The 27,532-nt window shown below is 44.7% G+C and overlaps 3 protein-coding genes across 4 annotated transcripts; all 3 read right to left on the reverse strand.

Annotated features, from left to right (window-relative positions):
* Positions 1-6,849: 6,849 nt before the first annotated feature.
* nhp2 (NHP2 ribonucleoprotein homolog (yeast)) lies at positions 6,850-12,509 on the reverse strand. The gene is made up of 4 exons (XM_085471253.1): positions 12,180-12,509; positions 11,500-11,569; positions 11,299-11,404; positions 6,850-6,979 (listed from the first exon to the last, which is right to left on the reverse strand). The coding sequence occupies exons 1-4, from the start codon at positions 12,340-12,342 to the stop codon at positions 6,854-6,856; spliced, it is 465 nt and encodes a 154-aa protein (XP_085327379.1). The 5' UTR covers positions 12,343-12,509; the 3' UTR covers positions 6,850-6,853.
* A 433-nt stretch (positions 12,510-12,942) lies between these two features.
* LOC146700963 (cornifelin homolog B-like) lies at positions 12,943-17,894 on the reverse strand. 2 transcript variants are annotated; one of them, XM_085471250.1, is made up of 5 exons: positions 17,717-17,894; positions 16,033-16,141; positions 14,512-14,622; positions 13,627-13,781; positions 12,943-13,531 (listed from the first exon to the last, which is right to left on the reverse strand). In XM_085471250.1, the coding sequence occupies exons 2-5, from the start codon at positions 16,139-16,141 to the stop codon at positions 13,427-13,429; spliced, it is 480 nt and encodes a 159-aa protein (XP_085327376.1). In that variant the 5' UTR covers positions 17,717-17,894; the 3' UTR covers positions 12,943-13,426. The 2 variants fall into 2 exon arrangements, with proteins under 2 accessions (XP_085327376.1, XP_085327377.1); XM_085471251.1 differs by lacking the exons at positions 16,033-16,141; positions 17,717-17,894 and adding an exon at positions 14,808-16,026.
* An 880-nt stretch (positions 17,895-18,774) lies between these two features.
* LOC146700964 (hepatitis A virus cellular receptor 2 homolog) lies at positions 18,775-23,260 on the reverse strand. Its single transcript, XM_085471239.1, has 7 exons — positions 23,172-23,260; positions 22,027-22,365; positions 21,860-21,922; positions 21,187-21,248; positions 20,419-20,491; positions 19,846-19,873; positions 18,775-19,345 (listed from the first exon to the last, which is right to left on the reverse strand). Exons 1-7 carry the CDS (start codon positions 23,203-23,205, stop codon positions 19,156-19,158), a joined length of 789 nt encoding a protein of 262 aa, XP_085327365.1. The 5' UTR covers positions 23,206-23,260; the 3' UTR covers positions 18,775-19,155.
* Positions 23,261-27,532: the final 4,272 nt, after the last annotated feature.

The following is a 27,532-nucleotide window of genomic DNA, read 5'->3' on the forward strand; positions in this document are numbered from 1 at the left end:
TGGTTCTGTGAGGCGACAGCGCCCCCGCCGTCCCCTGTGCCGGTCTGACCAGCATCCTCCTCCAGAGTCCGGAGATGCGTGTGATGGTCCTGATCAGCTGCTCCGGCACAAGCAGAGAGAAACACGCCAGCCTCCTCAGCAGACGCCGCAGCTCGCAGACCGCCGTGGTCCTGCACCGGCGTCCTGTCCTCCTCCACCTCAGACTCCCCGCTCCCTGACGTCCCGGCTCCATCCCTGAGTGAGGAGCAGCTGGAGACAGCGTAGCTCCCGCCTACAGAGGACATCCTATGAGCGTGAGGCGAGCTCATCGGTCCACGCCTCTGTGCTCGCAGCAGCAACGGACGCCATGTCCACACCAACGCGTTCTGTGTTGTGGCCTCCCGTCAGCACTGAGGCGGCGTGTTACGTCAAGGGAAACGCAGCGTTTTGGAAACGCTCTCCCAAGCAGATACATTTGAAAACACTCCATCGCAGTGTGGACTGCGTAACCGCAGGTGTTTGGAAACAATGATGCATTTCAGTCATGTGATGCAGTCATGTGACCAATAAGACAGCAGAGGCCGTTACACAGCAGCTGTTTGTCTGCAGCCCTGTTACCGTCTGTGCTCCTCGTAGCTTTTCTTCAAATTCTTTAACGCGCAGCAACAACTCCACCTCATCGTCGGTCCATTTTCAAAACTCGCTGCTTTTCCTCGACGTTCTGCTGCTGCGACATTTCAGAGCGCCGGAAAGTAAAGCGGCAGACGAGCCTCATGCATGCGCAGTACGGGACGTTTCAGTGAGGATGAACAGCTGTTCGACTGAAAACAACAGTGTGGACGTCGCCACCGTCAGGCTGTGTAGCTCCACTCACGCTGGTTCAAGTCCAGCGTTTGTGCAGCGACGTGGTCTACCTCCCCCCCCCCCCTCCTCCCCCTCCTCACCTGTTCGTCCTCCTGATGTCTCGGCTGTGATGTGTAGAAACTCCTGTCAACACTCAGCCTGAGGCCACAGCAACTTTCCACTGCTCAGCTCTGTGACGGTTTTGGATCCTCTCACTGGGTGATGGTGGTGGGTTTACAGCACCAGTGTTTCTGGGTACGTAGGGTTGCTGGTACGACTCTTTGGCTGGTCTTGGCTTTGAGGCTTTCTGATCTTCAGTGTTATGAAACTTTTTAGCATGCAGCCCTGAGCCTTCCTCTGAGGATGTGTCTGGTGGATATAAACACATTAACACACCAAATCCGAGAGGTTCTACTCGTCACTCAGAGGGTTCACTTGTCTGTGTGTCTGGTTTGCTAAAGGTCTGGAGGTTCAGATGTCCTGTATGGATATGAAGTTACGGGGAGCAGAGCTCTGCATGGGCTCACTCAGAGGTTTCACCAGTCCAGATACAGTGAAGACCAATCAAACCACTTAAAACCTCACAGAGGTTCCAGTGAACAGCAGCAGGTCAGCTGAGGCTTCTCTTGTTCGGGGGCTGTGATCCAGATTTGACTGAAGGCTGAAGAAAAGATTTTTAATGGAGCAGATTTGAGTGTTTTGTGTTTCTGCAGGTTTCACCAGTTTGAGTTTGAATGTGCTCAGAAAACAAACTGTCGCTGCTCTGAGAGCTGTCAGCAGGTGAGTCTCCCTGATGGTTGGGGGAGGAGCCGATGTGGTTTCACTTTAACGGACGTGAAACGAAGGATAGAGGTCGCCCTGAATAAAGCTGTCAGGATACCAGCGTGACGAGCCGCCCGCCAGCTCACCGTCAACTGTTTCAGCGCATCATCATCATCATCATCATCATCACTTAGCGCTTTAAACACATGCTGTTCACTAAAGAATCAAATTACATAAGAAAAAGTAAAATAATGAATCATTTAATGAAAAGAGAAACTGAGTCTCTCTGAGGCCAACAGAATGAAAATGGCTTTAACGCGTCTTTGAAGTGGACAAGAAGCGGCCGCTCTAACGTGTGGAGGGGGGCTATTCCATCATTTAGGAGCCACCATAGAAAAGGCCCCGCCCCCTCTGGTCAGCTGACCTGAGAGACCGACAGGATGTGTGGGGATGAAGAAGCTCAGAGAGGCGAGACTGAGGGCACCAACAGCCAGAGAGGCCAGCACAGGGTCACATGCTCTGTTTGACCTGCTAGCAGTCGTGCAGCTGCGACAGCAGCGACTGGCTCACCTCCTCATTACTGTGGTGAGCTACACAAGTAAGAGCCTGGATCAGGTTCAAAGGTGCTGTCAGTCGCATTAAAAGATAAAAACTGGACTTCCCCACTGCTCTGATTTAGCTGTCCACTTTGAAACCCACGTCAGGAACAACAGGTTTAAAATAAACATCAGGATCCCAAATCTACACAAGAGCACTCACAGGGACACCAGGACCAAACAGGGACACCAGGACCAAACAGGGACACCAGGACCAAACACCTGCTGTCTTTTCTTTCAAATGTAAACAGTTTAGAGCCAACCGAGCTTTACTGTCATCCAGACGCCAGAGGTTTATGGAGACGCATCAATCTGCTTTAGGGGTGGGTAGATTTGGCAGAGGGGACAGAGGGACACAGAGGACAGAGGGGACAGAGAGGACAGAGGGGACAGAGACAGAGGGGACAGAGACAGAGGGGACAGAGCCCCGTCCTTTTCAATAAAGCTCAGACAATGACGTCAGGAGAAACTTGCAGACAGACTCGGTGCAGCAGTAAGAACCGAGTGTTACACAGGTGAGTTACGACTGTTGGAAGAGGTTAGGTCATATCTGCAGGGTCGGGGTGAGATTAGCTTTGTGCCGAGGTCAGACTGAGGTCAGACTGAGGTCAGACTGAGGTCAGACTGAGGTCAGACTGTCATATATGTAATAAACATGAGGGTGTGCTGCTGTCAGTTTCCCTCTCCGGCTCTCAGACTCCATCTATGTGACGTTATGCAAATATGCGGCAGCCACACATGCTGCCACTTGCTGCCAGCTCCTCTGCCAGCCCTCGTGCTGATGTGCCCTTTAGCAACAGAGACTCTGTGATGACGTGTCTCATGGGGGGATTTACGCCCTCTGTAGTGCAGAGGGATGAGGTGGGCTCGGTCACAGCCGTGGGTCGCAGAGTGGGCTGACAGAGACTCGGCAGAGGTCTGAGCTCTGGCCTGTCTGTGATGTTTCTACACCAGCAGAGAGCACAAAGACAGCTGCAGGTGTTTGCGTCGTGCGATCTCCTGCGAGTGGATCAGGAAACATGCAGGCAGGGATTGTTAACGTTACCGTGGTGTTGGGGTTGCTGAGCTTCCTCTGTCAGGCGGACAAACACAGAAACTGCTGGTGTGTAAAGTTCTCGTGAGGACGTCCCGACCCGAGGAGGCACGCTGAGACACGAGCACGGCGTCATGGGGGTAATAACTGCTGCAAACAATAACAACGTGTCCCGCAGCTCCGACAGGTGATTTATTAATGCAGCCGTTCAAAAGGAGCATCAAGACTCAGAGAGGGACGAAACAACGCTCCGCAGAGAGTCAGGCTGAAACAGAAACCAAAGGAGCGCCTGCCGTCATCGAGCCAATTCAATTCAATTCATAGTCGCCTGAAGGCACTTTATATTGTACAGTTGATCGTACAATAATAGATACAGAGATGAGTCCACTGTCAGAGGCCATAAGAAGATCATTTGTAACCTTCACTAAAGCTGTTTCTGTGCTGTGCTGAGCTCTGAAACCTGACTGAAACTCTTCAAATAAACCTCTGCAGATGATCTGTTAGCTGTTTGACAACTACTCTTTCAAGGATGTTTGATATAAAGGAAGGTTGGAGATTGGCCTATAATTAGCTAAGACTGCTGGGTCTAGAGATGCTTTTTGAGTAAAGGTTTAACTACAGCCAGCTTGAAGGCCTGTGGTACATAGCCGATCATTAGAGATAGGTTGATCATATTTAAGATCGAAGAATTAATTAATGGCAGGACTTCTTTGAGCAGTTTTGTAGGAATGGGGTCTAAAAGACACGTTGATGGTTTGGAGGAAGTAATTATTGAAGTTAACTCAGAAAGATCAATTGGAGAAAAAGAGTCTAACTTAATATCAATGGTACTAAGAGTAGCTGTAGATAATATTACATCTGTGGGATGATTACTGGTAATTTTTTCTCTAATGATAAAGATTTTATTTGTGAAGAAGTTCATGAAGTCATTACTAGTTAACATTAAAGGGATGGTTGGCTCAACAGAGCTCTGACTGTTTGTCAGCCTGGCTACAGTGCTGAAGAGAAACCTGGGGTTGTTCTTATTTTCTTCAATCAGTGATGAATAGTAAGATGTTCTGGCTTTGCGGAGGGCTTTCTTATAAAGCAGCAAACTATTTCTCCAGGCTAAATGATGATCCTCTAAATTTGTGACACGCCATTTCCTCTCCAGATTACGAGTCATCTGCTTTAGGCTACGTGTTTGAGATTATACCACGGAGTCAGGTACTTCTGATTAGAGACCTTAGAACTGACCTCCCAGCCCATTGTTCCTTCAGTGGGCTGGTTTCAGTCATTATGCAAATGTCCTGTTTATAAGGTTGGAACCTGCAGGGTTCTTTTACACTTTGACAGAAGCCGGTTGAGTCTAATAACAGATTAAATGCTGTGTTGAGGCACGTTGAGCTGACCGAGCGTGAAAACATTCCTGACAGTAATCAGCGATGATGTGGGGAAAAACAAAACGCTAATAATGAAACTGCTCGTGGTTTTAGCAGCCTCACTGGGTCATGACCATCTTTTATATACAGTCTGTGGCCACACTGACCCCACCGTGCCGGACGACCCCGGAGACGTGTCCGTCCTCCTGTTTCAGACCCGGCACGTGGCTCCGGGTCCAGCTCGCAGGTTAGATGCTGCAGGGTCACTGATGATGTAACAGCTGTGACATCATTTCCTGTCTCACCCTTTAATGTTTGTGCTTTTTAAACTTCAAATATTCATTTGATTCTTTCTTCAATTTCGATCAAATTTATTTGTATTTTTACTCATTTTTGGTCCTTTTGCTCGTTTCTGTGGATCAATGAGTGTGTTTATTGATTATTGGTGAGACGAGTCACTCATGTTGCTTCACTGTCGCTCATCATCGATCTGCTGTAACAAACCAGGGCTGCATAAATAAGCAAAGCTGCTCCATATTGAACACAAACACTGTCTCTGTGCTGCAGTAACAGCCTCTGTGTGGCGCTGCTGCCCCCGTGTGGCTGCACCGCAGACCTGCAGCAGCTGAAACTGAGCCACATGTTCCAGATGTTTTCCCTGCACAGCTGTTTCACACTCAGCCTTAATTTACTGATTCATCAGATCGAAATATGACTGATCAATCGAGGTGATCGGATTTGTTTGTTTACCTTCAGCCGAATCACATCTCCATTTCTGACTAAGTGAAATCAAGCTCTGGTTTACTCACAACTTTCTTAAACTTAATGGCAATAAAACAGAATTCATTTTAACAGGCACCAGATCAAAACTGACCAAAGTCCCGACCAGAAGTCACTGATCACTCTGCTGTCACACCCTCCCCGCAGGTCCTGGGGTCATCCTCGACAGCACAGAAAAAACATCACTCAGCCTTCCTACTTTCATCTCCATAACATTGACCTCCTCCAATCAGTACACTATAAACATCTGCTCTGGATTTCTGTGATTTATGGTCCGTCTCATGAATCCCTCCATAAACTGCAGTTGGTTCAAAAACAGCTGCTCGTAATATTTCCAGAGCTAGATCCACTGAACATAGAACAGCTGTTCATTGGTTCACCTCCGTGTCAATTCCAACATCCTCCATATTTATCTGATCTTCTCCACCCACCCCCTCGTACACGCCGCTCTTCTCCAGCCTTCTGTCTGCTCCACCTGCTCGCCTGAGCACCGCGGGACTCTTCGTCAGGTCTCCAGACCACAAACTCTCTCTCACCTTTAAATCACGTCTCAAACTCATCTGTTCAGAGCAGCGTACAGCTGATCTGTCTCGGTCCATCTTTACCATAGTTGTTGTTGTTTTGACCTTATGGCTAAATTTTATTTTGCCATGTTTATTATATTTTATTGCTGCTATTGTAAAATGACCTTGAGGTCTTAAAGGCGCCTGTGAATAACATGTGTTATTATTATTATAACAAAAACTGATTTTTGATCAGCACAGATCATCATCATCATCATCATCAGTATTCTTGTTGTTACACTTTAGCAGGTAAATAATACCTTAAAAAATGTCATAAAATTAGAAATTTTAACTATTACGAAGCTTTTATAACCTTTACATTTGATATTGTTTACATATATAATCAAACATGTTGTAATAATTTAACAATTAGAGAAAATATGTTGAACAATATAATTTTCAGTCCAGATTTTATGTAAAAAATAAAAATGTTGTAATAAATAATTTTTCGATCCTTTTGTTCAGCACGTATGTAAATATAATAACGACCTGTTTCGTTAAAGCTCCCGTTCGTGTTTCACAGGTAACGTTTCAAACAGCTGTTGTCAGGTCAGTGCATCCTTCATTGCCTCCTTTACCTGAGGAGACACTGAAGCCTCCTTTATGAAGGGGAGGAGGCGACGCGACCATCAAGATGTTTGTGCGGCTGCAGGAACGAGTTCAGACGCGTCACAGCGTTAACGACTTTAATAAGAAAAAACAAAAACATCTGTGAAACATCTGCCTTCACAGTCCTGATCACAGATCAATACATCGATCATACAGAAACATTTTTCACTCAAACATCAACATCGTTCTTTATCTGAAGTCTGGATTTAAAATTCTCCTGCTGGATTAGCCTAGCTTAGCACAAACACTGGCAGTGGATGGAAACTGTTAGCGCAGCTGGAGGAAGAACTGTTCCTTTGGGGGTGGGGCTTATGAAGGGGGTGGGCTTCAGAGGGGTTTGGGCAGGCTGGAAACTTCCTGCAAGCACTCGTCATACGCTTCCTGGTACTCTTCATGAGGTTTGATGAGGATGACGCAGGTCGGCCTCTTCGAGCCCGCAGAGGAACCCAGATCCTGGAACAGAGTTTCACAATAAGAGTCAGGAAATGAAAAACACTTTAACTGCTATGCAGATGACACCCAGCTCTATCTGTCCATGAAGCCAGATAACACACACCAATGAGTTAAACTGCAGGAATGTCTTAAAGACATAAAGACCTGGATGGCCGCTAACTTTCTGCTTCTTAATTCAGATCAAACTGAGGTTATTGTACTCGGCCCTGAAAAGCCTAGAAATATGGTATCTAAGCAGATTCTTACTCTGGATGGCATTACCCCCATCTTATCTTAATGACCTTGTAGTACCATATCACCCTATTAGAGCACTTCGCTCTCGCTCTGCAGGCCTACTTGTTGTTCCTAGAGTATTTAAAAGTATAATGGGAGGCAGAGCCTTCAGTTTTCAGGCCCCTCTTCTGTGGAACCAGCTTCCAGTTTGGATTCAGGAGACAGACACTATCTCTACTTTCAAGATTAGGCTTCAAACTTTCCTTTTTGCTAAAGCATATAGTTAGGGCTGGATCAGGTGACCCTGAATCCTCCCTTAGTTATGCTGCAATAGATGTAGGCTGCCGGGGATTCCCATGATGCACTGGGTGTTTCTTCTTTGCTCACTATGTGTTAACAGACCTCTCTGCTTCTCTCATCCCAACCAATCACAGCAGATGGCCCCGCCCCACCCTTGCTCATAGGGGGTCATATGATTGTTGGGTTTCATATGTTCATAAGTTAAAGACAAAAAAGGATTATTGTACTCGGCCCTGAAAAGCTTAGAAATATGGTATCTAAGCAGATTCTTACTCTGGATGGCATTACCTTGGCCTCCAGTAACACTGTGAGGAACCTTGGAGTCATGTTTGACCAGGACATGTCCTTCAACGCACATATTAAACAAATATGTAAGACTGCTTTCTTCCATTTGTGCAACATCTCTAAAGTTAGAAATATCCTGTCTCAGAGTGACGCTGAAAAACTAGTTCATGCATTTATTACTTCCAGGCTGGACGACTGTAATTCATTATTATCAGGAAGTCCTAAAAACTCCCTGAAACACCTGTTGTTGTGATTTGTTGCTGTATAAATAAAACTGAATTGGAAGCACACAGACTTTTCAAAATAAGAGAAATTATCCCAACACTAAAAGTCAGGAAATCACAAAAGATTTGAAAATAAGAGTCTGAAGCTGACGCGTGCTCACGTGTCACATGATCAGACGTTTGATTTGATTGATTGGCTGAAGCTCAGCCGGTCATCGACTAATCAGAAGGTTGGTGGTTTGATCTGCATGCAAGAAAGCTTTTCTACTGAAAACGTCTCGATGCACACTCGATCATCCAGGGAAGTAAATCTGCAAAAGTTGATTCTGTTCATCTGGATGTTTTCAATGGTGCTCATGGCCACTGATCAGCGGTCATGAGAATCTGCATAATTAAGATTAAGGAGCTGACCCCCCAGCCCGTTGTTCCTTCAGTGGGCTGGTTTCAGTCATTATGCAAACGTCCTGTTTATAAGATTGAAATCTGCAGTCAGCTGAGACTGAAGAAGCAGGGTTCATACGCCTTTTTCAGGGTCAAATTCAAGCACTTTTCAAGCACTTTCAAGGTCCCTTTTCAAGCTTTTCCAGCACCCCCCCCCCCCAAAAAAAAGAATGCATGTTTCGATTCGCGTCACCTCAGTAAGACCATGTGAAAATGAAAACAAATCATCCCAGGTGAACTTAAACATCTTTGTTCACCTTTTGTTAAGAAACAGAAAAACAAACCACTGCAAAAGGAAACGGCCTTCTACACATCGTGTATAAACTCAAAATGCACCTTTCACTTAAAATTAAGTCAAATCAACTCGTTAGATATTCTTCTCCTGTTGACCCCCCCAAAAATAAATAAGTAAGTCTTCTCATCAGATATTGATGCTTCTTTCCTGTGTGACAGATGTTTGTTTGTTTTTTAAGTTAATTCCCAATAAAACCTTTTGCTAACTACGTCGCTGTCTGTATCATTGCTGAAGGCCTAAACGTCACCTTTGAAGTGTTTGTGCTGATAACATCATGCACAGTCAGACTGGAGAACAGCACAGACTGGGAGGCTCTGAACACATCACATACTTCAATTCAACATATAAGACTTTAAGGATGCACAAGCATCCACTTAAAATATTTAATTTATCATCTGTCATATTATTATGTACAAGTCCAGTGTATTTTGTTCATCTGCCTTAAATAAACAGGCAGCCTTACAGTATGAAATATTCATGTACAAACTCACATAACTGTGTGAACTGTCTCAGCAGCTGATTGTGCCCCACAGGCCTCAGTGTGAGCTTGAAGACATTTATAATGTTGAAGTGGTTTAATGTGTCGGTGCTGACGATAAACACAGTTTGAATGAAACTGTGGTCGCACAGAAACAAGAGGCTATTCTTTGGATCAGTCATATCACCATCACTTCACCCAAAAGCACCAAGTTAATACTCAAAGAAGCTGCAGCTATACACACAAATATAAAGAGTACTTTTAGCCTCTGACCCTCTGGCTCCAGGGTTGATTTGTTCTCTATCTTTCACCTTTAAAAACTGTTTATCTTGCCAATCTGTTATTTTCTCATTTTGACAAACTGTTTCAGCACAATTGATCTAAATTCAGACAAAATTTAAAATACGAGTAGAAAGAGATCTTACTGACTGCAAAACCCACAAACATCTTTACACTGCAGTCTGCTGTTGGTGGCTTTTTTGCAGCAACTGTGACGTTCACTACTAGAACTGACACACAAAACAACGACTACACACTAACTACAAAATGCAACACACTAACTTGAGACTCCAAACATGGCAAACGTCACAAACCTCCCTCTCTCTCTCTCTCTCGCTCACTCCTAAAACCTCCTCCTCTTCCCAAACAACCAGATGCCACATGTTGCCGTATCATTTTTTGATTGGTCCACACGTTAACATTTTTCCACCAATAGGGATGGAGTGTTTTTTCTTTTTCTTTTTTCACTCACAAGCAAAGCGTGCTTGCTGGCGCTCTCCTTAGAAAACGCTGTTTTTACCGTTTCTTCCCGGAGTAAACGCCACTGTTGTAACAAACAAACAAACATCGGTTTTACGTGGCCTATCAACACAGTTTAAACACTGATACATAGTTTGAAATCTGCACATTCGACCCAAGTTGAAATGGAGACTCTGGTCCCAGAGGGTTAACCAGAAAGCCTACGTTAGCTAGTTATGTATCAGGCTAATGTTTAAAGCTTTCACTGGAGTAAATGAACTCATATCACTGCTCAGTAATGTTAGCTAAGCTCACAGCATATCCCATAACAGCGCTGCCATACTGCATCACACTCAGTGCATCTCAATCATGTCTCCAGCGAGTTTGATAGCAAAATAATAATCACAATTTAAAAACAGCGTGTGTAACGTACACGTACTGGAAAATATTTACTAGCACTCACCTATCATGACTGGAGAGCACAAACTCCACCATTGTTGTTTTCCATCAAACACTCATTAAAACAGCGACCTACAGGTATGTTAGCGCACTCATCCCCGACTGTCCGAGGGAGGGGCGGGGCCACACGGTGAAACAGATGCAAGGCAGCCAGGCGGGGAAAATTCGCGACTCATTTTATTTCTATCTGATAAGAAAACGATTCAATCAGTTATTTGTGGTGAATGAAACACAGCTACACTTTCAAGCACTTTTAAGCACCACATCTGAAATTCAAGCACTTTTCAAACCTTGAAAAGACAACATTAAAATTCAAGCATTTTCAAGGATTTCAAGCGAACGAACCCTGAAGGAGTCAGCTGATGATGACGAAACGTTTCTCCCACTGAAAACGTCCAGATGAACAGAATCGACTTTTGGAGCTTCAGCTGAAAAGTTTGTTTTGTGAGTCGTACAAAGTGTTGTACAAGAACCAATCAGCTTCTCCGACATCCTCACCAACTGTTTTCTACAAGACGTGAGGTCAAATGAGCGCCACAGCCACAGACGGTGCACGCTGTCCAAAGACAGAGTAAGAGCTGAACTCCACATGGTCAGAAACAGCAGGCAGAGACACGGACGCCTGCACACTCGTACGGACCGTCTGAGACGTCACATTCACACAGCGCTCTGAGACACACTCGTGTCGACTGTAACGTTTTCCTGCTGCGCTGAGGAAAGTGCAGCGAGCAGTGCACACACATGCTGTGTGAGCGGCGCTCTGCAAGCACAGACTGAGTTTCAGCCACGCCCATGACGCCTCCATCCAACCTTGACAGAGCGACGCGTTCAGAGCCCGCCCCCATCAGGTGACAGACCTTCAGCACACCTGTCCACTGTCACTCACCACTTTAGACGGGATGTAGGCGTACGGCAGGCTTCTGTCCTCACACATGACGGGCAGGTGGGAGTAGACGTCGATGGGCAGCGTGTCGCCCGCCATCACCACGATGCTGCAGACACATCAGAAACACATAAACACACCTGTGATCGTCACGAACACCTGGACACACCTGAGGACGCGCTGGAAGGTGCAGCAGCGGCTCACCCTTTCTCTCCTTTGTTGATGAACTTCTGAACTTCTTTGACTCCTCGTCGGATGTTCTTCACTTTGGCAGCTGGACGATAGAAACAGAGACACATTGAACCAGACTCCAGTCAAAAACCTGCAGTTTTAAGCTCAAGTGCAACATGAAGGATCTGCGCCTCCTTCAAGCCCAGTCCAGCTGCAAACTGCATTTAAAGTGAGGAGGAGCACATCTGGATGTTTAAAGCTCTAACATCTGCAGTGTGAACACATCGTTCACATGATTCCCGACAACAAACGTTCCCTCACAAACCAAACTGTGAAGGAGATTTTCTCACATACTAAAAACACTTCAAAATAAAAGCACATGCAGCTGCCTTTTAAAACGCCCAGTGTAACCGGAAGCGGTTCTGACTGAACCTTTCACTGAGGATGACGCTGTACAAACAGCCGCTGATTTCTCACAGAAAATTACCAATAGATTAGAAACTGTGCATCTATAAACGACGTGTTTACGGCCGAATTAACCAGAAGCTTTAGACGACTCGAACACTTTCTTATTTAAAGTCCTACATCGACTCTAACAACTGCAGAGCAGAAAGAAACCGTTAAATTCGTGAATTTTTAAACAGAGTTCGGCGCCACCTCCACGAGAACAGCAATCTCCAACATTTCCCGGCCGTTATTCTTCTTCTTCTCACCTTTTTTCACGCATTTGTAGAGCTTCTTGCTGAGTTTTTTGGAGGCCAGCGGCTGAGCGATCGGGTTCAGGTGAGCGATCAGCTCCTGGTACGACCTGTCGGTGCCCCCGGTACCGGCTTCTTCACCCTCCTCCGAAACTTTCTCCTTCTTCACCTTCGTCATTTCTGATCGATAATCACTGGTGATCGATACCCGTTTAATTGTTTTCTGCTCGGACTCCTGCCTGCTGATCACAACACGCACACAGAAAAGACCCCACACGTGTTTCAAGACTCTTTCTCTGCCGTTTATGAAAATGCTGAACCACAGCGCCACCAGCGGCCCGGAGGGCAGCGGCAGCACCACCCTTCAAAATAAAATACCAAACTTCCTTTTTTAGGTTTAGTCAGAATTTTACTGACACGCCAGAAAATTTCCTCGTAAATATATATCTATATCTATGTCTATAAAGAGATAAATAATAACATTAAAAAAAGTGAAAGTTTAAGTGAAGAGTTTTGGATTCAGTAAGAAGGAAATAATTTCCCCCTAAAATCTAAAGACCAGCTTCACTGTGTGGACACTCGAATTTTCTTTCATTACAAGAAGCTAACAAACAAATTAATTACTGCTCATCAGAATAATCTGAAGAGAGTATGTTATTAATATTTTTCTTATAAACGTAATGATCAAGTTTTATTGCAAAGTGACACGACAGTAAAATGAAAAACTGCTAAATGAAAAGTAATGAACAGTATAAGACCTTTGATTCCACATACACATTACTCATAGTGTTTATTTCATTACATTTGATCGGGAAGAAATAAAAAAAAAGTTTAAATACAATTTCCATTTTTAAAGGTTTTTATTTTGTCAGTATTGAATTTGGCTAGAAGCCAAACCTGAATTGTGTAAAAACATTTAAATGATTTCATGTGAATTGGGAATCCTGAAATCACCTTCAAAGCTCACACAGACTGAATATTTGTGCAATGATTAAATATCAGATCTGAGCTTCTCTCCAGTCTCGATTCATCTTTAAGCTCAGTCACAAGCATGAATTTAATTTTAATGAATTTAAGCTAACAAACATCTAAATCGAGTAAACAGATGAGCAACAGAACAAAAACTGGTTTGTTAAAAACAAATAACTGATAAACACAGTAAACACTGATGATTATTGATTTGTCCTGGTGCGGAGCTGGGCCACGACGGCCGGTCTGGAGCAATGACTTCACGCTGATGACATCATCACTGGCGGATGATGTCACTGCATGGTGGGGAGCTTCTGCTTCTTCATCTCGGTGGCCATTTGACACCAAACGCAGGGCAGACAGAAGGTGGAGCACAAACAGTCGGTGCAGAGGTTCCCCTGAAACAGGCAGAGTGAGCCACACTGACTAATGTTAGCTTAGCGGCTGCTAACTACAACCAAACGAGCGTCTCAGCGCCACCTCGTGGTCCTACTTTGATGCCGTAGCGCTGACGCAGCGACACCCTGATGGACATCGTGATGGGACGGACGCAGCCGAACACGTCCAGCAGGGGGAGACAGAGACACTGACCGAACTGTTGGGTGGTTCGACAGACGAAGCAGGGGCAGCACCAGAAGGCGAAGCAGCCTGAACGACAGACGACGACAAACAAACTGAATAACGACATGAAACAAAGTAACACAAAAAACTGAAAAAAAAACAAGAGCAACAAACTGCAAACTCTAAATAAAAATAAAAACAGCATCTTTATATTTGATTTAAAAAAAAGTTCAATCATAAAATATGAATTGTTTCCTTTTGTTTAACAAATAAACGTATTGTTTACACTGTAGATGCTGCTTAGGTTCAGACCATGTTTTTGTTTTTTTAAAGATGCGAGTAAAACCAAACCTCAGCTGATGTTGTTAGCCTTTGGATGGATTCACACACTGATGATAATTTGACGCTTTTTGAATGGAGTTTGGTGCAGAGCCTCAGCAGCTGCTCTGAATATGAACTCATCAAAGAACCAAAGAAGCTTTGTGTCTGATTCTGAACTTTGGGACATTTTTAGATTCAAACTGATTCAGTGTGAATGAACGAACATGTGACCTCAGTGCTGTTTATATTCTGATCTATTTAAAATGATAAACTTATTTAAAATCAAAGGAAAACAGATGACAGCTGATGTTTGTCTCTGTGGAAGCTGATAAATTAAAGAACGAGTGTTTGTTTATGTTCAATTAGATTCTTATAATAATTCTTATGAGCTGTTAAAGCGTCGGCTGCATGCCCGTGTCCAGCTGTTAGTCTGGTCCCGAGTGTCAGCGTGGGATCAGTGAAGTCCGCTCTGATTGAAGCGTGGTTGTTACTCTACATTGCTTCTTGTCGTCGCAGCAGTCGCAGATCCCTGAAGCCCAGTCAGCTTCCACCGAGGAAACGAAGAGCTGCTGAGGCTGCGTCATCACCGGCCGGCTCATCGTCACACCTGTGGTACCCAGTCGTTAGTGATCATTTATTAACAGATTCCATAATCACCACAAGTGTGCGTTAGTACAAGTTATTCACACGGGTCACTGCCTCCCTGAGTTAGCAGGGCAAAGGTCAAAGTTCATGACAGGACATGAGAAAAAGATTGAACCCTCTCCTAGAGTTAGGGTGAGGAGCTCCAACCTGAACCGCTGCGCCACATCGAGAGGAGCCAGTCGAGGAGGTTTGGGCTCCTGCTGGGCGTTTGAAGCATGTCGTACTGACGGAGGCCCCGGGACAGAGCCGGGACTCACGGACAGATCGCAGCTCCTGACTGGTGTGAGTGAGGGACCCTGGGCTTACAGCTGCTGGAAGAGTATAGCCTGGTTGGAAGAGCCGCCAGGCAGCTTGACTTAGGTTTGCAAAGCTGCACCTGAACTAACCACAAGAACCAAAGATCAGAGAGCTGTGCATGGATGCTGCGAGCCTCAATGACCTGCAGCTGTAAAGAAGAGTGGACCAAAACTCGCCCACAGAGATGTGACCCACAGAAACCAGCACCGAGACTTTATCTACAAACTGCACTGTCACAGGAATGCAGAGAGCCGTGTGAGCAACGGGAGAAACAATAACAAGAAACATCCGAGAACGTCGGCACTAACAGCACGACGCAGCCACAGAGGAGAGAAGACAAACCTCCACGGTCCAAAGAGTCAGGTCCACTTCCTGTGATCTTGAAAGGATCATGCAGCTGTCACGAGTTCAAGCTTTTACTTTGATATTTTACAAACAGGAAATATGAGGTTACATTAAACTATGTACACAAGTCACACAAACCACATTAAAAAGTCTTATCAAATCCAAATGTTGCTGATGATTTTTGAAAAAATATGAAGCTCGAGGTGAAACAGTTCTCATCACCGTCTACACCAGGACTCGAGTGTCCGTGATCCAGCACAGCTGATTTAAATGACTAAATTATCTCCTCAACATGTCCTGAGGTTCTCCAGAGGCCTGGTAATGAACTAATCATGTGATTCAGGTGTGTTGACCCAGGGTGAGCTCTATAGAGAATCCCCCATGTTTGTATCCTGTGGACGCAGTGAGGATGAATGAAAATACCAAATATTTCGTCACACGCTGTACAGTCATCATCAAGCCCAAGACTGTGATCAGTGGATATACACAGACACGGGTAAAATAAGACAATATTTGCATGGAGTTTGGTGTGGAGTTCTACCAGCTGCTCAGGGAACATTTTAAAGGTATAACAACAACATTCATGTGAGACAACGTGACAGGAATGTTAGAATAACTGTTTCAAACCATCGAAGAAGCAAAGAGCAGCAGACACACAAACCCACAATCCCAGCTGCTGCGACTAAAACCTGAACAATAATGAGATGATATAAAAGTGGGATCGTCTTACCTGTGTGACTGATGTGGTCGCTCTGATTGGAGAGGTGAAGGTTTCGGATAAACCTGATGGAGTTCAGGTGGGCGGAGCCTGCTGAACTCAGCTGCATACGAGGTCTCATCTCGTTCATTTAAAATGTGTTAAAAACAAGTTTGATTATTTATTTAAACTGGTTTCATTCAACTTTATAAAAATATATAAATTAAAATAAAACACTTTATATGTTCCAGTTTTTTTTTTTACCTGTATGTCAGATTGAGACATTTGCAATGCAGTTTAACATAAACTGGCTCATTTACAGTCAGTGCTGAGTGTAACGTGTTATCATCACTTGCTACGTTACTATAATCACATTACATTCTCAGTAATGCAGTAAAGTAATGCATTTAATCACTGCAGGACGGACAGCAGAGCAGCCACACAGCTGTGAACGTGACTTTTATGTCATTGCACAAAAGGATGAGAGCGTGACGGTAAAGTGGAGACAGCTCCAGGACAGAAGCAGCAGCACTGCTAACACAACTCGTGCTGCCCGATGGCTCTTCAGTCCAACACTGTATTTTAGTGTAATTTATCAATTCTGAATGTTTTGGGAAAACATTTTTATTAAAAGCTTCGTTTGAATGTTTTTACTATGGAGAACACACCCGGACAAAAGTTTCAAATCTTTTGTCCTCCAGGCCTGCAGCTGTACACTCGCTGTCTTTGGATCTGTCCCCCCCCTTCCATATTTGACATAATAGTATGATCCTAGTGTGTCTTTGCATGTGATTGGCTGCATGGTGTGCCCGTCAGTACAAAGTACCGCCTGCCTGGACTCTCATCAGGGCTGAGCAGCAGGTGCTGAATAGCGATGATAAATTTGATTCCTTTTACTGAATCGAGTTTTAATGACTCACTCACCAAAGTGAATCGAATTTTTGAGTCATTTGAGTCACTGAGTCAGTTGACCAGAGAGTGCAAAAATGTACATTTTCACTCAAACTTAATTTGCTAAGATGAGTGATTGTAAAAGAAAACAACTATTTTATAGAGCAAAAAATAGCAAAAAAAATCTAAAGGGAACATTTATTTATTTTTCCTCAAATGTGTCAAATATATATTTTCTCATCTAAATGTCCACTGAGCTGTGAGCCAGGGGGCGGTAATGGACCTTAACATTGGTCGCCAACCAAGAAGAAGAAGAAGCTGTGAGCCAGGAGGGAGGGGGTGAGTAGCTCAAATGTGCTGTTAGCATGTTAGCAGAGCGATGCTACTGTGAACCGAGGAGCTATTGTCTTGATGTGAGCTTCTACTCAGGGTTTTTTCTTCCAGTTCAGAGCAGAAACGTTGTTGTTAAGATACTGGATGTTGTGTTTTTCTCCACAATTTTAATTATAAGCTAGACATATTTCTACTAATGGAATTAGTTTGCTAACAGCAACAGGGATGAGTCAGTGAGTCAGTTGGGCTTGTGAATCATGATTCACGAGTCAGTAAAGTGATTCTCGAGTATTGAACGATTCGTTCATGATTCGCGCATCACTAGTGCTGAACATTCGGCTCTCCCTGAGGAGTCTGCTGTTATGAGCGACACATCACCATGCTAATGCTAAGCTAACGGTAAGCTAGCCACAGACTCAGTGATGTATGCAGACTCCAGCACAGCAGCCAGAGCCTGAACTTCACCAGGTAACAGTCAGGCTGCTGTTTCTACCTGCTCATGTCTCTACAGTAGAATCACCGTGGCGACCGCCTCTCTGTGCTGAGACATCCGGTGTGTCCTCACGAGGAGTTCATGACGGTGTGCTTAGCCTCAGGTTTACAGTATATTATGAGACCGTGTGTTTCAGGTCATTTTACAGAGACGTGAAAGTAACAAACATACTGCATTACATTTAAGAAAAGGAACAAGTAATGTGTAATAGATTACTTTTCTTTATAGTCACTCTGTAGTTTGAGTAAATGTGGAGTATGCAGTGGAAGGATCTGAATAATTGTAAGACATATTTAGATTTTAATGCATAAAACACAATAATATAATAAAGTTTTTTATATTTGAGGAGCGAGGGAGAGCCAACATGTCAAAAACAACAAGAATGTTGTACTTTATACGAGATGTGCCACAAATTATTACTATGATTATAGTGATTAAGTCACTAACGGGCAGAGATGGGCAGTAACGCGTTACAAGTAACGCATTACTGTAATCCGATTACTTTTTCAATTAATGAGTAAAATAAGAGATTACCTTAGCAAAAACGGTAATTAGATTACCGTTACTTTCCCGTAGGAACGCTGCGTTACTGCGTTACTAAAACTGTGATTTTTTGCGAGAATGTCTCACGACAGTGACGTAAGCGAGTGCGACGTTCGTGACAACAGCTGTGTGCAGATCAACAATGGATCATATATCGAGAGAGTATGAGCGTGCAGCGTTTAAAGCGTGGAAGTACTGACCTTACTTTGAGTTTGATTCCATAAAAAGTGACAAAAACATTAGTGTCCGCTGTGCGTGGGAAGAAAACTTCTTTTTACAGCGAAAAAAACCCTAAACTTCCAACAAGCACCGAGTAGCTACGACGTAATGGGAAACTCACAGAGAAACTCGCGGATTCTTCCACTGACCGCTGCACACCTGCACCAGGGTAAACCTCCGCCTACCCCACTCCTGCTTTACAGGTGAAAATAGAGCAACAGGACCGCTGAGTCTTTGACTTTATTTATTTTCTGCTGTGTTTTACTTGATTTTTAGAATAGAATAGAATAGAATAGAATAATCCTTTAATTGTCCCACAAGGGGAAATTTGTTTTGTGCATAAACACAAAAAAATATTTTATTTTATGTGCAGAAAATAGGTTTAAATGGTCAACAAACAGAGAAAATGTTTAAAGGATGAAAAACTAATAGCTATAAAAACTCTGATCAAAGAAGTTCAAAAAATTTTTCAAATATTTTATTAAATCTGAGAAAAACCTGAAATCATACCAGATCTTTCACAATAAGAGCTCATTTGTATTTACATGTTAGTCTGTTAACCACCTGCTGCCTACAGACCCTCCCACCTGAGGGAGATTTACCACCTGAAGCTCTCTGATTGGACAGAAATGAAGGCACAGCTCTGGCTCAAACTCCAGAAAGCCTGTTGTTATTCGTTATATCGTCTTCAGCCCCGGCAGCTGAGTGGGCGGAGCCTCAGATCTGCAGAGGTAGTTCTCGTATACGCCTTCGCTGCCGCTGATGTGGTACACGGCGTCCCCGGCGGAGCTTTTGCTGTGAAGCTGCACAGCAGACGACGTGGAGCTGAAGCGGGCCGAGGTGTCGAACTGCTGAAACTTCTGAGGGCTGAGACACGAGAGCCGAGAGTCAGCAGCTTTAATTATTATTAAATGTCTTCATAGTTACTTCCTGTACAGAATAAAAGACTTCCTGTGGAGACGTTCTAGACTCATTTGTAGGATTCTTTAAAGCTGCTGAACTTTCAGGGAAATTTGTAGAAACTATGTTGACTTGAAATTGGAAAATAAACTGCAGATAAATGATCAGCGGAGCGAGCGTTAAAATAACGAGCGGGCTGCAGCTTCATGAGGATGCTTAAAGGGTCTGAAGCTCGCTGCTCAGTTTCCGCTCGTTTGAAATTGGCTGTGTGGTTTGTGGTTTTGGACACATCTGGTTTCAGTCTGAGCACGTGTGAAGACGTTATGATGAAGCTGTATCGACAGACTGAAGGCTGAGAAATCGTGAAAAGCTCATAGATGTCGTCCTTCAGTGCCGTCGATGATCGAGGCGCTGAGCCGCGTCATTTATTCAGGAGACACAAAGAAGAAGTCCATGATCATACTCACCGTCTGCAGAGCAGCTTCAGGCCTCCTGCTGCAGAGACACAGAGGACAGACAGACGTGAGCTGTGGGCGACCTCATGCCCCTGTAAACATTTGAAACCCTGTTGCAGCCGCCATCTACAAACCACAGAGCTGCCGGGACATGCACACCGTGACCGAGCTTCAGCTGGGCGAGCTACTCTGCAGATATGAGCTTCTGATCATTACAGTTACTTTGATGGGAAGTTAGAAGGCGTCATAAATGGAGTCACGAGTGCTGAAACTGAACAGGATGGATGTTTATCTGGATCCCATCCTGGCACCAAACGAAGGTGGAAACACATCAGGCTCAGTGCAGAACTAAAGCTTTGTTTTGGCTTCAGAGTTTCACACTCACTGGATGTGAAACTTCAGACAATAACAGAACTGAAAGGTTTTCCATCTCTGATCATCTGAAGTTAGGTCGTGACTGCGTGAGGGCGTCACTCGCAGCATTCAGTGTGGAGGTGAGGTTCTGACAGTCGTCTTTGATCAGTAACATGAGAAACAGCAGTGGGTCAAACATGTAACGCAGCTGTGGCGAGCTGAAGAACTCACCGATGAGGAGCAGCAACACCGAACCCAGCAGCACGTAGAACACAACGCCCGTCAGAGCTCCGCCCTCCTGCTTCTGCAGACACACAAACACACAGCGGCGGTTTAACACGTCACACGTCTGTGCAGATTAGCAACACGTGAGCAGCAGACTGAGCTGATCCAAGACAACAAAAAGGCAAAGAAACAAAATCCAGAGCAGGAACTGAGGGGCGGGACTATTTATACACACACCGGGTAATCAGGACATTCACGCTAATAATATAATCACATGGGAGTAAAAGCAACCATTAGACCAGGCTACGTCCATAATGAAGTCTCTGGAGATCGACCGTCGGTGGCTCGTACCGCGGGGGGTGACGGGCAGTACTAACGGTAACATCGATAACAAAATTATAACCAGAACCAAAGACTCAAAGCACTGAACGTCCAAACCCAACCAATCAAAAGCATCAAACAATCAACGAGCACCAAACTCTTAGCCTGCCGTCCTCTGCCTCCGTTTTCCGGCCCCTGATGACAGGATGCGAAAGGATTCAGTGCTGCTGTTTCATTTAAGGACCTTTCATTAGTGCATGTGTAGTTGGACCACAGACACCCTGAAGCCACAGCTGTTTGTGCACATCACTCCGTCCTTTGGGGACGCTCACATGGATCCTGCTGCTGGTACTCAGAGGAGAGACTTCTACAAACAGCTTCAGTCTCCAACATTAGACACGCCTGACATCAATAGAACAGGTTACTCATTGTGTTTCTCACAGGATCTCTCACCTCACTGCCGCTCGTCACACTGTGGGAGGAAGTCGTCAGGCTTTCTGTGGAGGTCAGGTGACCTGCAGGATGAGGAAGTGAAAGCAACCGCTTTAAAGGGAGTTTCATCAGCAGCCCGACGCTCTAGCGCAGGGGTGTCAAACTCAAACACACAGTGGGCCAAAATTCAAAACTGGAACAAAGTCGCGGGCTAACGTTAATATTTATTGAAATATATTTATTCCTCCAGATATAAGAATGAATCTTTTCTTATGGACACGTTTTGCTGGAAAACTGAATATGGAACAAGCAAAGCTTAATACTAAACAATACATATATTAGCTGTATAATAGCAGTAGGCCAGCTCTGATAGTAATTTGGTGTGGCTTCGCGGGCCAGAGTCTGACACCTACGCTCTAGAGCTTCACTTTAACCTGCTGATGCTGTATCGCAGACACACTGGGAGCCTGATGTCACAGCATCACTGGGACCATCAATCTGACAAATCAGGAGCTGCTGCTGTAAATATGTGACGACTAATAAAGTTTACTCCACAGAAATGCTGTTGTTTGTTTGTGTGTCACTGAGGAAATGATGGGTTTAAGCTGAAAGACCTGGTTTCATGTGCAGATTTGCTGTGAGCAGGACGAGTGTGCAGCGCGTTACAAACTACACACAGCTTTGGATCGGTCACCTGCAGTCTGAGAGGCCGCGGTGGTCTTTGTCGTCGAGGCTGTTGATGTGTGAATTTGTGGAGCTGAAACAAACACGAACTCGTTACCATCATGAACATAAAAGTTCAGGCAGACAGTTTAAACGCACGAGTGGATTCTGCTGTTTGATCCTCAGCTGCAGACTCACCTGGGACAACGGTCAGGTCGATGTGATGCTTCTCATCGTTGAACAGCCCGGGTATATGCACCCTGCAGCCGTATCGTCCAGCGTCTCCCTCTGTCAGGCTCTTTATGGTCAGAGACACGTCTCCGTCCTCCAGTCGGCCCAGCAGCTCATACCTGCTGGAAGCTCTGGTTAACACTTTGTCTCCATCTGTGGAGATCAGCTGATTGGAGCACTTGTTGAGCGGTATTTCTTCTCGCTGCCAGCACACTTCCACGGCGCCGTGATATTTCCTGTCATATTTACAGGGCAGAGTGACGTCCTGACCTGTGTGACCTTTGACCCTGCTGTCACATTCACAGACTGGAAACAGAAACACAGGAAAACGTTGTTACATCAGATCCAAACTCTGCTCAGGTCAGCGTCTCGTCATCTTCACTGGTTTCACTGGTTCCAGTAGACTCAGCTGTGCAGCCTGGGACATCTCACACAGCTCCATGAAGTCGTCCCATCAAACACTTACAAACCCTCCCAGACCAGTTCAGGCTGCAGACTGGGATGAAACCAGGTTTGATGTGTGTGTTCATGTACAGGTGACCCGGGTCTGTCCAAGTCACAACATGACCACACGCTTGTGTCTATAACCCAGCTGTGCAGCTGAGACTGAACAACTAAACTCCAACAGCAGACTGACCTCTGACCCTAACACGCTTTGCAGCCGTGTTTGTCCTGACAGACACATCAGCAGGCGAGACTCGCGCTCGTTTCTGTAAAAGCATTTTCATTCAGACTGAGCTCGACCGCTCTGCACACAGAGTCACGTAGCGAGCGCTCCTCTGTGGTGCCAGCCCCCCGTCAGCTTCACTGACCTACACAGAGCAGAGAGCAGCACAGACCTGATGATGGGCTCTGCTTTAATGCTGCTATCAACGACAGAGACAGGAAGCTGCTCACAGTCAGAGACTCTTAGAGATCTGCTCATCTGGATTTAAGGTTTTACAGACAAAACTGAAGCAGAGGAAAGACACACACACACACACACACGCACACGCACACACACACACACACACACACACGCACAAACACGCACACACACACGCGCGCACACACACACACACACACACACACACACACACACACACACACACACACACACACACAGCAGTTACCTGAGAGCAGAGCGAGCAGCAGCCTGAGCTTCATGACGGAGCTGAATGCGCCTCAGAGCAGCTCCAACAGCTGCTGACAGCCACCACAGCTGCACGCTGCAAGAAATGAAGTGACGCGTAAAAACCAGCACCACACGCTGCTGCGGCAGGAGCATCACACACACACACACACACACACACACACACAGCAGGCAGGGACCAATCAGAGAGCAGCTCTCTGTTTACACGCACACAATAATGTCACGAAAGTACATTTTAAAAAGGGCTCTGTAAACATGGCCGATCACTTTCATTCTGATGATCTGCAGAAAAATCTGGACACGAAAAGCTGCAGACGTGACTACATACAGTGCAGACAGCCTGGACCCTCTGTGGGATCTGATCTCTGAATAGCTGCAGACCAAACTGTGGTTTGTTTACTTCCACAGCACGTCTCGTAGACATAGAGCAGAAAGCAGTCCTATCCCAGGTCTGAGAACAGAAGACAGGAAAAGATCAGGAAAGAAACAACTTCCCCAAACCAAAGCACCAATGAAACGAACGGTAACACAGGCTGATCGAGAGTAGCCTGATTAATATAAATGTGACTGACAAAAGCCAAAATAATTCCCGCTGATGTCTTTGTGTCCATCAGCTCCTTTTCTAGACATTTCTATCCAACCAAATTTGTCGCAGTCTGTGGTGGCAGACCGTGGGTGTTTGGGGAAGTAGGACCCAAAATGCAGGACTCTTCAATGCAAGCAATGCGTTGTGCCTCAGCTGCACGCTGCAAGAAATGAAGTGACGTGATAGGGTTGGGTAGGTTTCACAACAAGCTCACCCGAAACCTTGGCTGATTGTGACCCACACCTGTGTTCACACCTTGGCTCATGTGATTGGTCTGGGCTCTTATCGAGTAACTGCTAGTGATGATAAATTTGATTCTTTTTACTGAATCGAGTTTTAATGAGTCATTCACCGAAGTGAATCGGGTTTTTTGAGTCACTGAGTCAGTCGACCAGAGAGTGCAAAAATGTACATTTTCACTCAAACTTAATTTGCTTCTCTTTTCATGTAAATCCTACTGCTAAGATGAGTGATTGTAAAAGAAAACAACTATTTTATAGAGCAAAAACATTAAAACATTCTAAAGGAAATTTTTATTTTTATTTTTTTTATTAGTATTTTCCTCAAATGTGTCAAATATATATTTTCTCATCTAAATGTCCACTGAGCTGTGAGCCAGGGGGCGGTAATGGACCTTAACATTGGTCGCCAACCAAGAAGAAGAAGCTGTGAGCCAGGAGGGAGGGGGTGAGTGAGTCAAATGCAGTGTTGCCAACTTAGCAACTTTGTCGCTATATTTAGCGAGTTTTCAGACCCCTTAGCGACTTTTTTTTTTTTAGAAAAAAAGTCGCTAAAAAAAGACGTGAACGCGCGTATCGCTTTTACTCTCAACAAGCAGCGGGTGCTGTAACGCAGTCAGTTCTTCTTTTACTCTTATGCTGTTTTGTGGATCACAAGGTTTAAAACTACTTATACACACACACACAGTAACTCCACCAGAGCGCCTATTTCGGGTCACTTTTGCCGGTCCAAGCCCGGGTAAAGGAGCAGGGTTGGAATTGTGTCATTAAAAAAACAATAATTGCTAAAAGAAATGTAATTTGTAGTTCTAAATAAACTCTAAATGCATTTAGGACGTTTTTTACTGACTTTATGTCTCTTCCACGATGTTATTTCTCTCTCCAACAACATAGGTTACAATTACATTAGCATGACCAATTATGCAAATTAGGCGATGACGTCATTTAGCGACTTTTAGGACAACCAATAGCGATTTTCCTTACTGAGGAGTTTGCAACACTGGTCAAATGTGCTGTTAGCAGAGCGATGCTACTGTGAACCGAGGAGCTATTGTCTTGATGTGAGCTTCTACTCAGGGTTTTTTCTTCCAGTTCAGAGCAGAAACGTTTTTGTTGAGATACTGGATGTTGTGTTTTTTTCTCCACAATTTTAATTATAAGCTAGACATATTTCTACTAATGGAATTAGTTTGCTAATTTCAGTTGACCCTAGAACTGAAGAAGCTTCTCGGATGAGAGGTGAAATGTCTTCAAGTAACTTAAAGGAGTCCATCGGCCTCAGTGATTGCGATGGTTCCAGTACTCACTGACAGGTTCTGGGCACTTTTTGCGTGTCTCTGGCCAGCCTGACTGGATGATGCGTTTGAGGGTAGAGAGTTGTTCGTCTTGGGCCGTGGCGGTTTTGATGCATTCCAGTTTCTCTGTGCTCACTGGTGCTGTCTGGATGATTGTGTGTACTTGTGTTTCCATTTCCTCACTTAGTGAGCTGTTACTGTCGTCTGTTGACTTTCTTGATAGCGTGTCTGCTACTGGGATCTCTTTTCCAGGCCTGTGGACAAGTGTTATGCTGTACTTCTGAAGCGCAAGCAGCGTACGTTGTAGTCCAGGCGGTGCAGTGATGTAGTGATGAAATCTTTTACAGCCATAGAGGACGGCGTAGAGTTCTTTCTCTCTTTGGGCGTAGTTTTGCTCTGTTTTGTTGAGCGGTTTCGACGCGTATGTGACCGGCCTTCCTTCTTTTTTTTTAGAAGCGTCTATTTGTAGTGTTACCTCCTTTTGAGGGTTGAAATATGCAAGCACTGGCCCTGGTTCGGCAGTAAGGGTGTCTTGGATTTGCTGGAAAGCACGCACGTGTTCTTCTTCCCATTTGAACAGCATGTCTTGGCGCAGCAGCAGTCTGAGTGGTGCGCTCATTTCTGCCAGGTGAATTAATCTGGCGAGATAATTCACCATATCTAGGATTGTCTCCAGCTCTGCAGCGTTTTCTGGAGGTTTCATGTTTTTGATAGCTTTTACCTTGAGTGGGTCTGGTTTCAGCCCGTTGTTTGTGGGCTTATGTCCGGAAAAGCTCACCTCTGTAACACAGATGCGGCACTAAACCTCTCTCTTGTGCGGTTGAGCATGGCTTTGAGGTTCTTGTCGTGTTCCTCTTTTGTTTTCCCGAACACTATGATGTCGTCCACGATGCCTGCCACTCCTTCCAGGCCTTCATACGTCTCGTCAATCCTCCTCTGGAACTCATCTTGAGCAGACACAATGCCAAAGGGGAGTCTGAGGAAACGGTGTCTGCCGAAGATTGTGTTGAAAGTAGTCAGAAAGGACGACTCTTCACTTAGCTTGATGGGCCAATAGCCGGAACGTGCGTCGAGGATGCTGAAAAACTTTGCACCTGTAGGCTTGTATGTCACATCCTCAAGAGTGGGGAGTGGATAGTGTGGTCTCATTATGGCTTTGTTTAGAGGTCTTGGGTCCAGGCACAGCCGGAGTTTGGGTCTTTTCGGGTTCTCGCAGATTACAACAACGTTGACCCATTTGGTGGCCTCTGTCACTTTCTGGACAATCTTGTCTCTTCCCATATTGTTCAGCTCTGATTTGACCCGATCTGTGAGGACAAAAGGCACTATTTTTGGTGGGCACACGACTGGTGCGACAGTCGGGTCCACTGTGAAGCTGCACTCACCTTGGAATTCCTCAATGCCTTTGAAAACGTCAGAATATTCGCCCATGATGTCTGGTGCTTTGGTGGGCTGCTCTGCTTCCATGCTCTCCGTTACTGCGTACTACAGATGGCACGATACCACTTTTTTATGTCCGATACCGATATGAATCCGATATAGTGTGTTTTAATAAATAAAACTGTTTTTTAAATATCTTTCTGCATTTTGTATAAGTTCAAACTCAACTTTAAATAAACAACAACACTAAAGCTATCCTGTTATACCTGTATGCAAAAAATACACTGCACCCAAAATATTTCATAGTTCAGCAAAACTGATCAATCTAATAAACTTAAACCTGCTCCATCCTCCTATTCTGGTATTTTAAAGAGTAAGCAACCAAACTAATAGGTTTGCCAACTCCCAGCAAAAAAGGTTTATGTGGAACATAAACAAGCGGACACGCGATGGTCTTACCATCGTTGTTGCTAATGACAACGCATAAAAACAGGCGCTTGTCCGTCCGTAGTGTGGTTATATTAAATATAAGAGAAAGAGAGAACTTTAATAAATGAACATAGCCACTACAGCGACCATCAGAACCATGAAAAACATATTATCGTAAACAGTTTATTTTACGACACCACGAAACAAACGATAGCGTAAAATGAAACGATAGATGTTTTTATATCGTCATCCGATATATATGGTTATATGAACAGCCCTACTATAACCTAGTAAAGTATAAAGAGTAAATGTACTTAGTTACCTTCCACCACTGAAAAGCTTAATTTCCAGGTTACTTAGTTCTTCTAATTTAAGCAACTCAAGTTTAGTCTGCTTAATTTTTCTAACTAAG

This window comes from Copadichromis virginalis, linkage group LG10 (assembly GCF_057382275.1).
Source record: "Copadichromis virginalis isolate Kocher_CV1m ecotype Utaka linkage group LG10, C_Virginalis_male_GT1.1, whole genome shotgun sequence".
In the NCBI taxonomy this organism is placed as follows: domain Eukaryota; kingdom Metazoa; phylum Chordata; class Actinopteri; order Cichliformes; family Cichlidae; genus Copadichromis; species Copadichromis virginalis.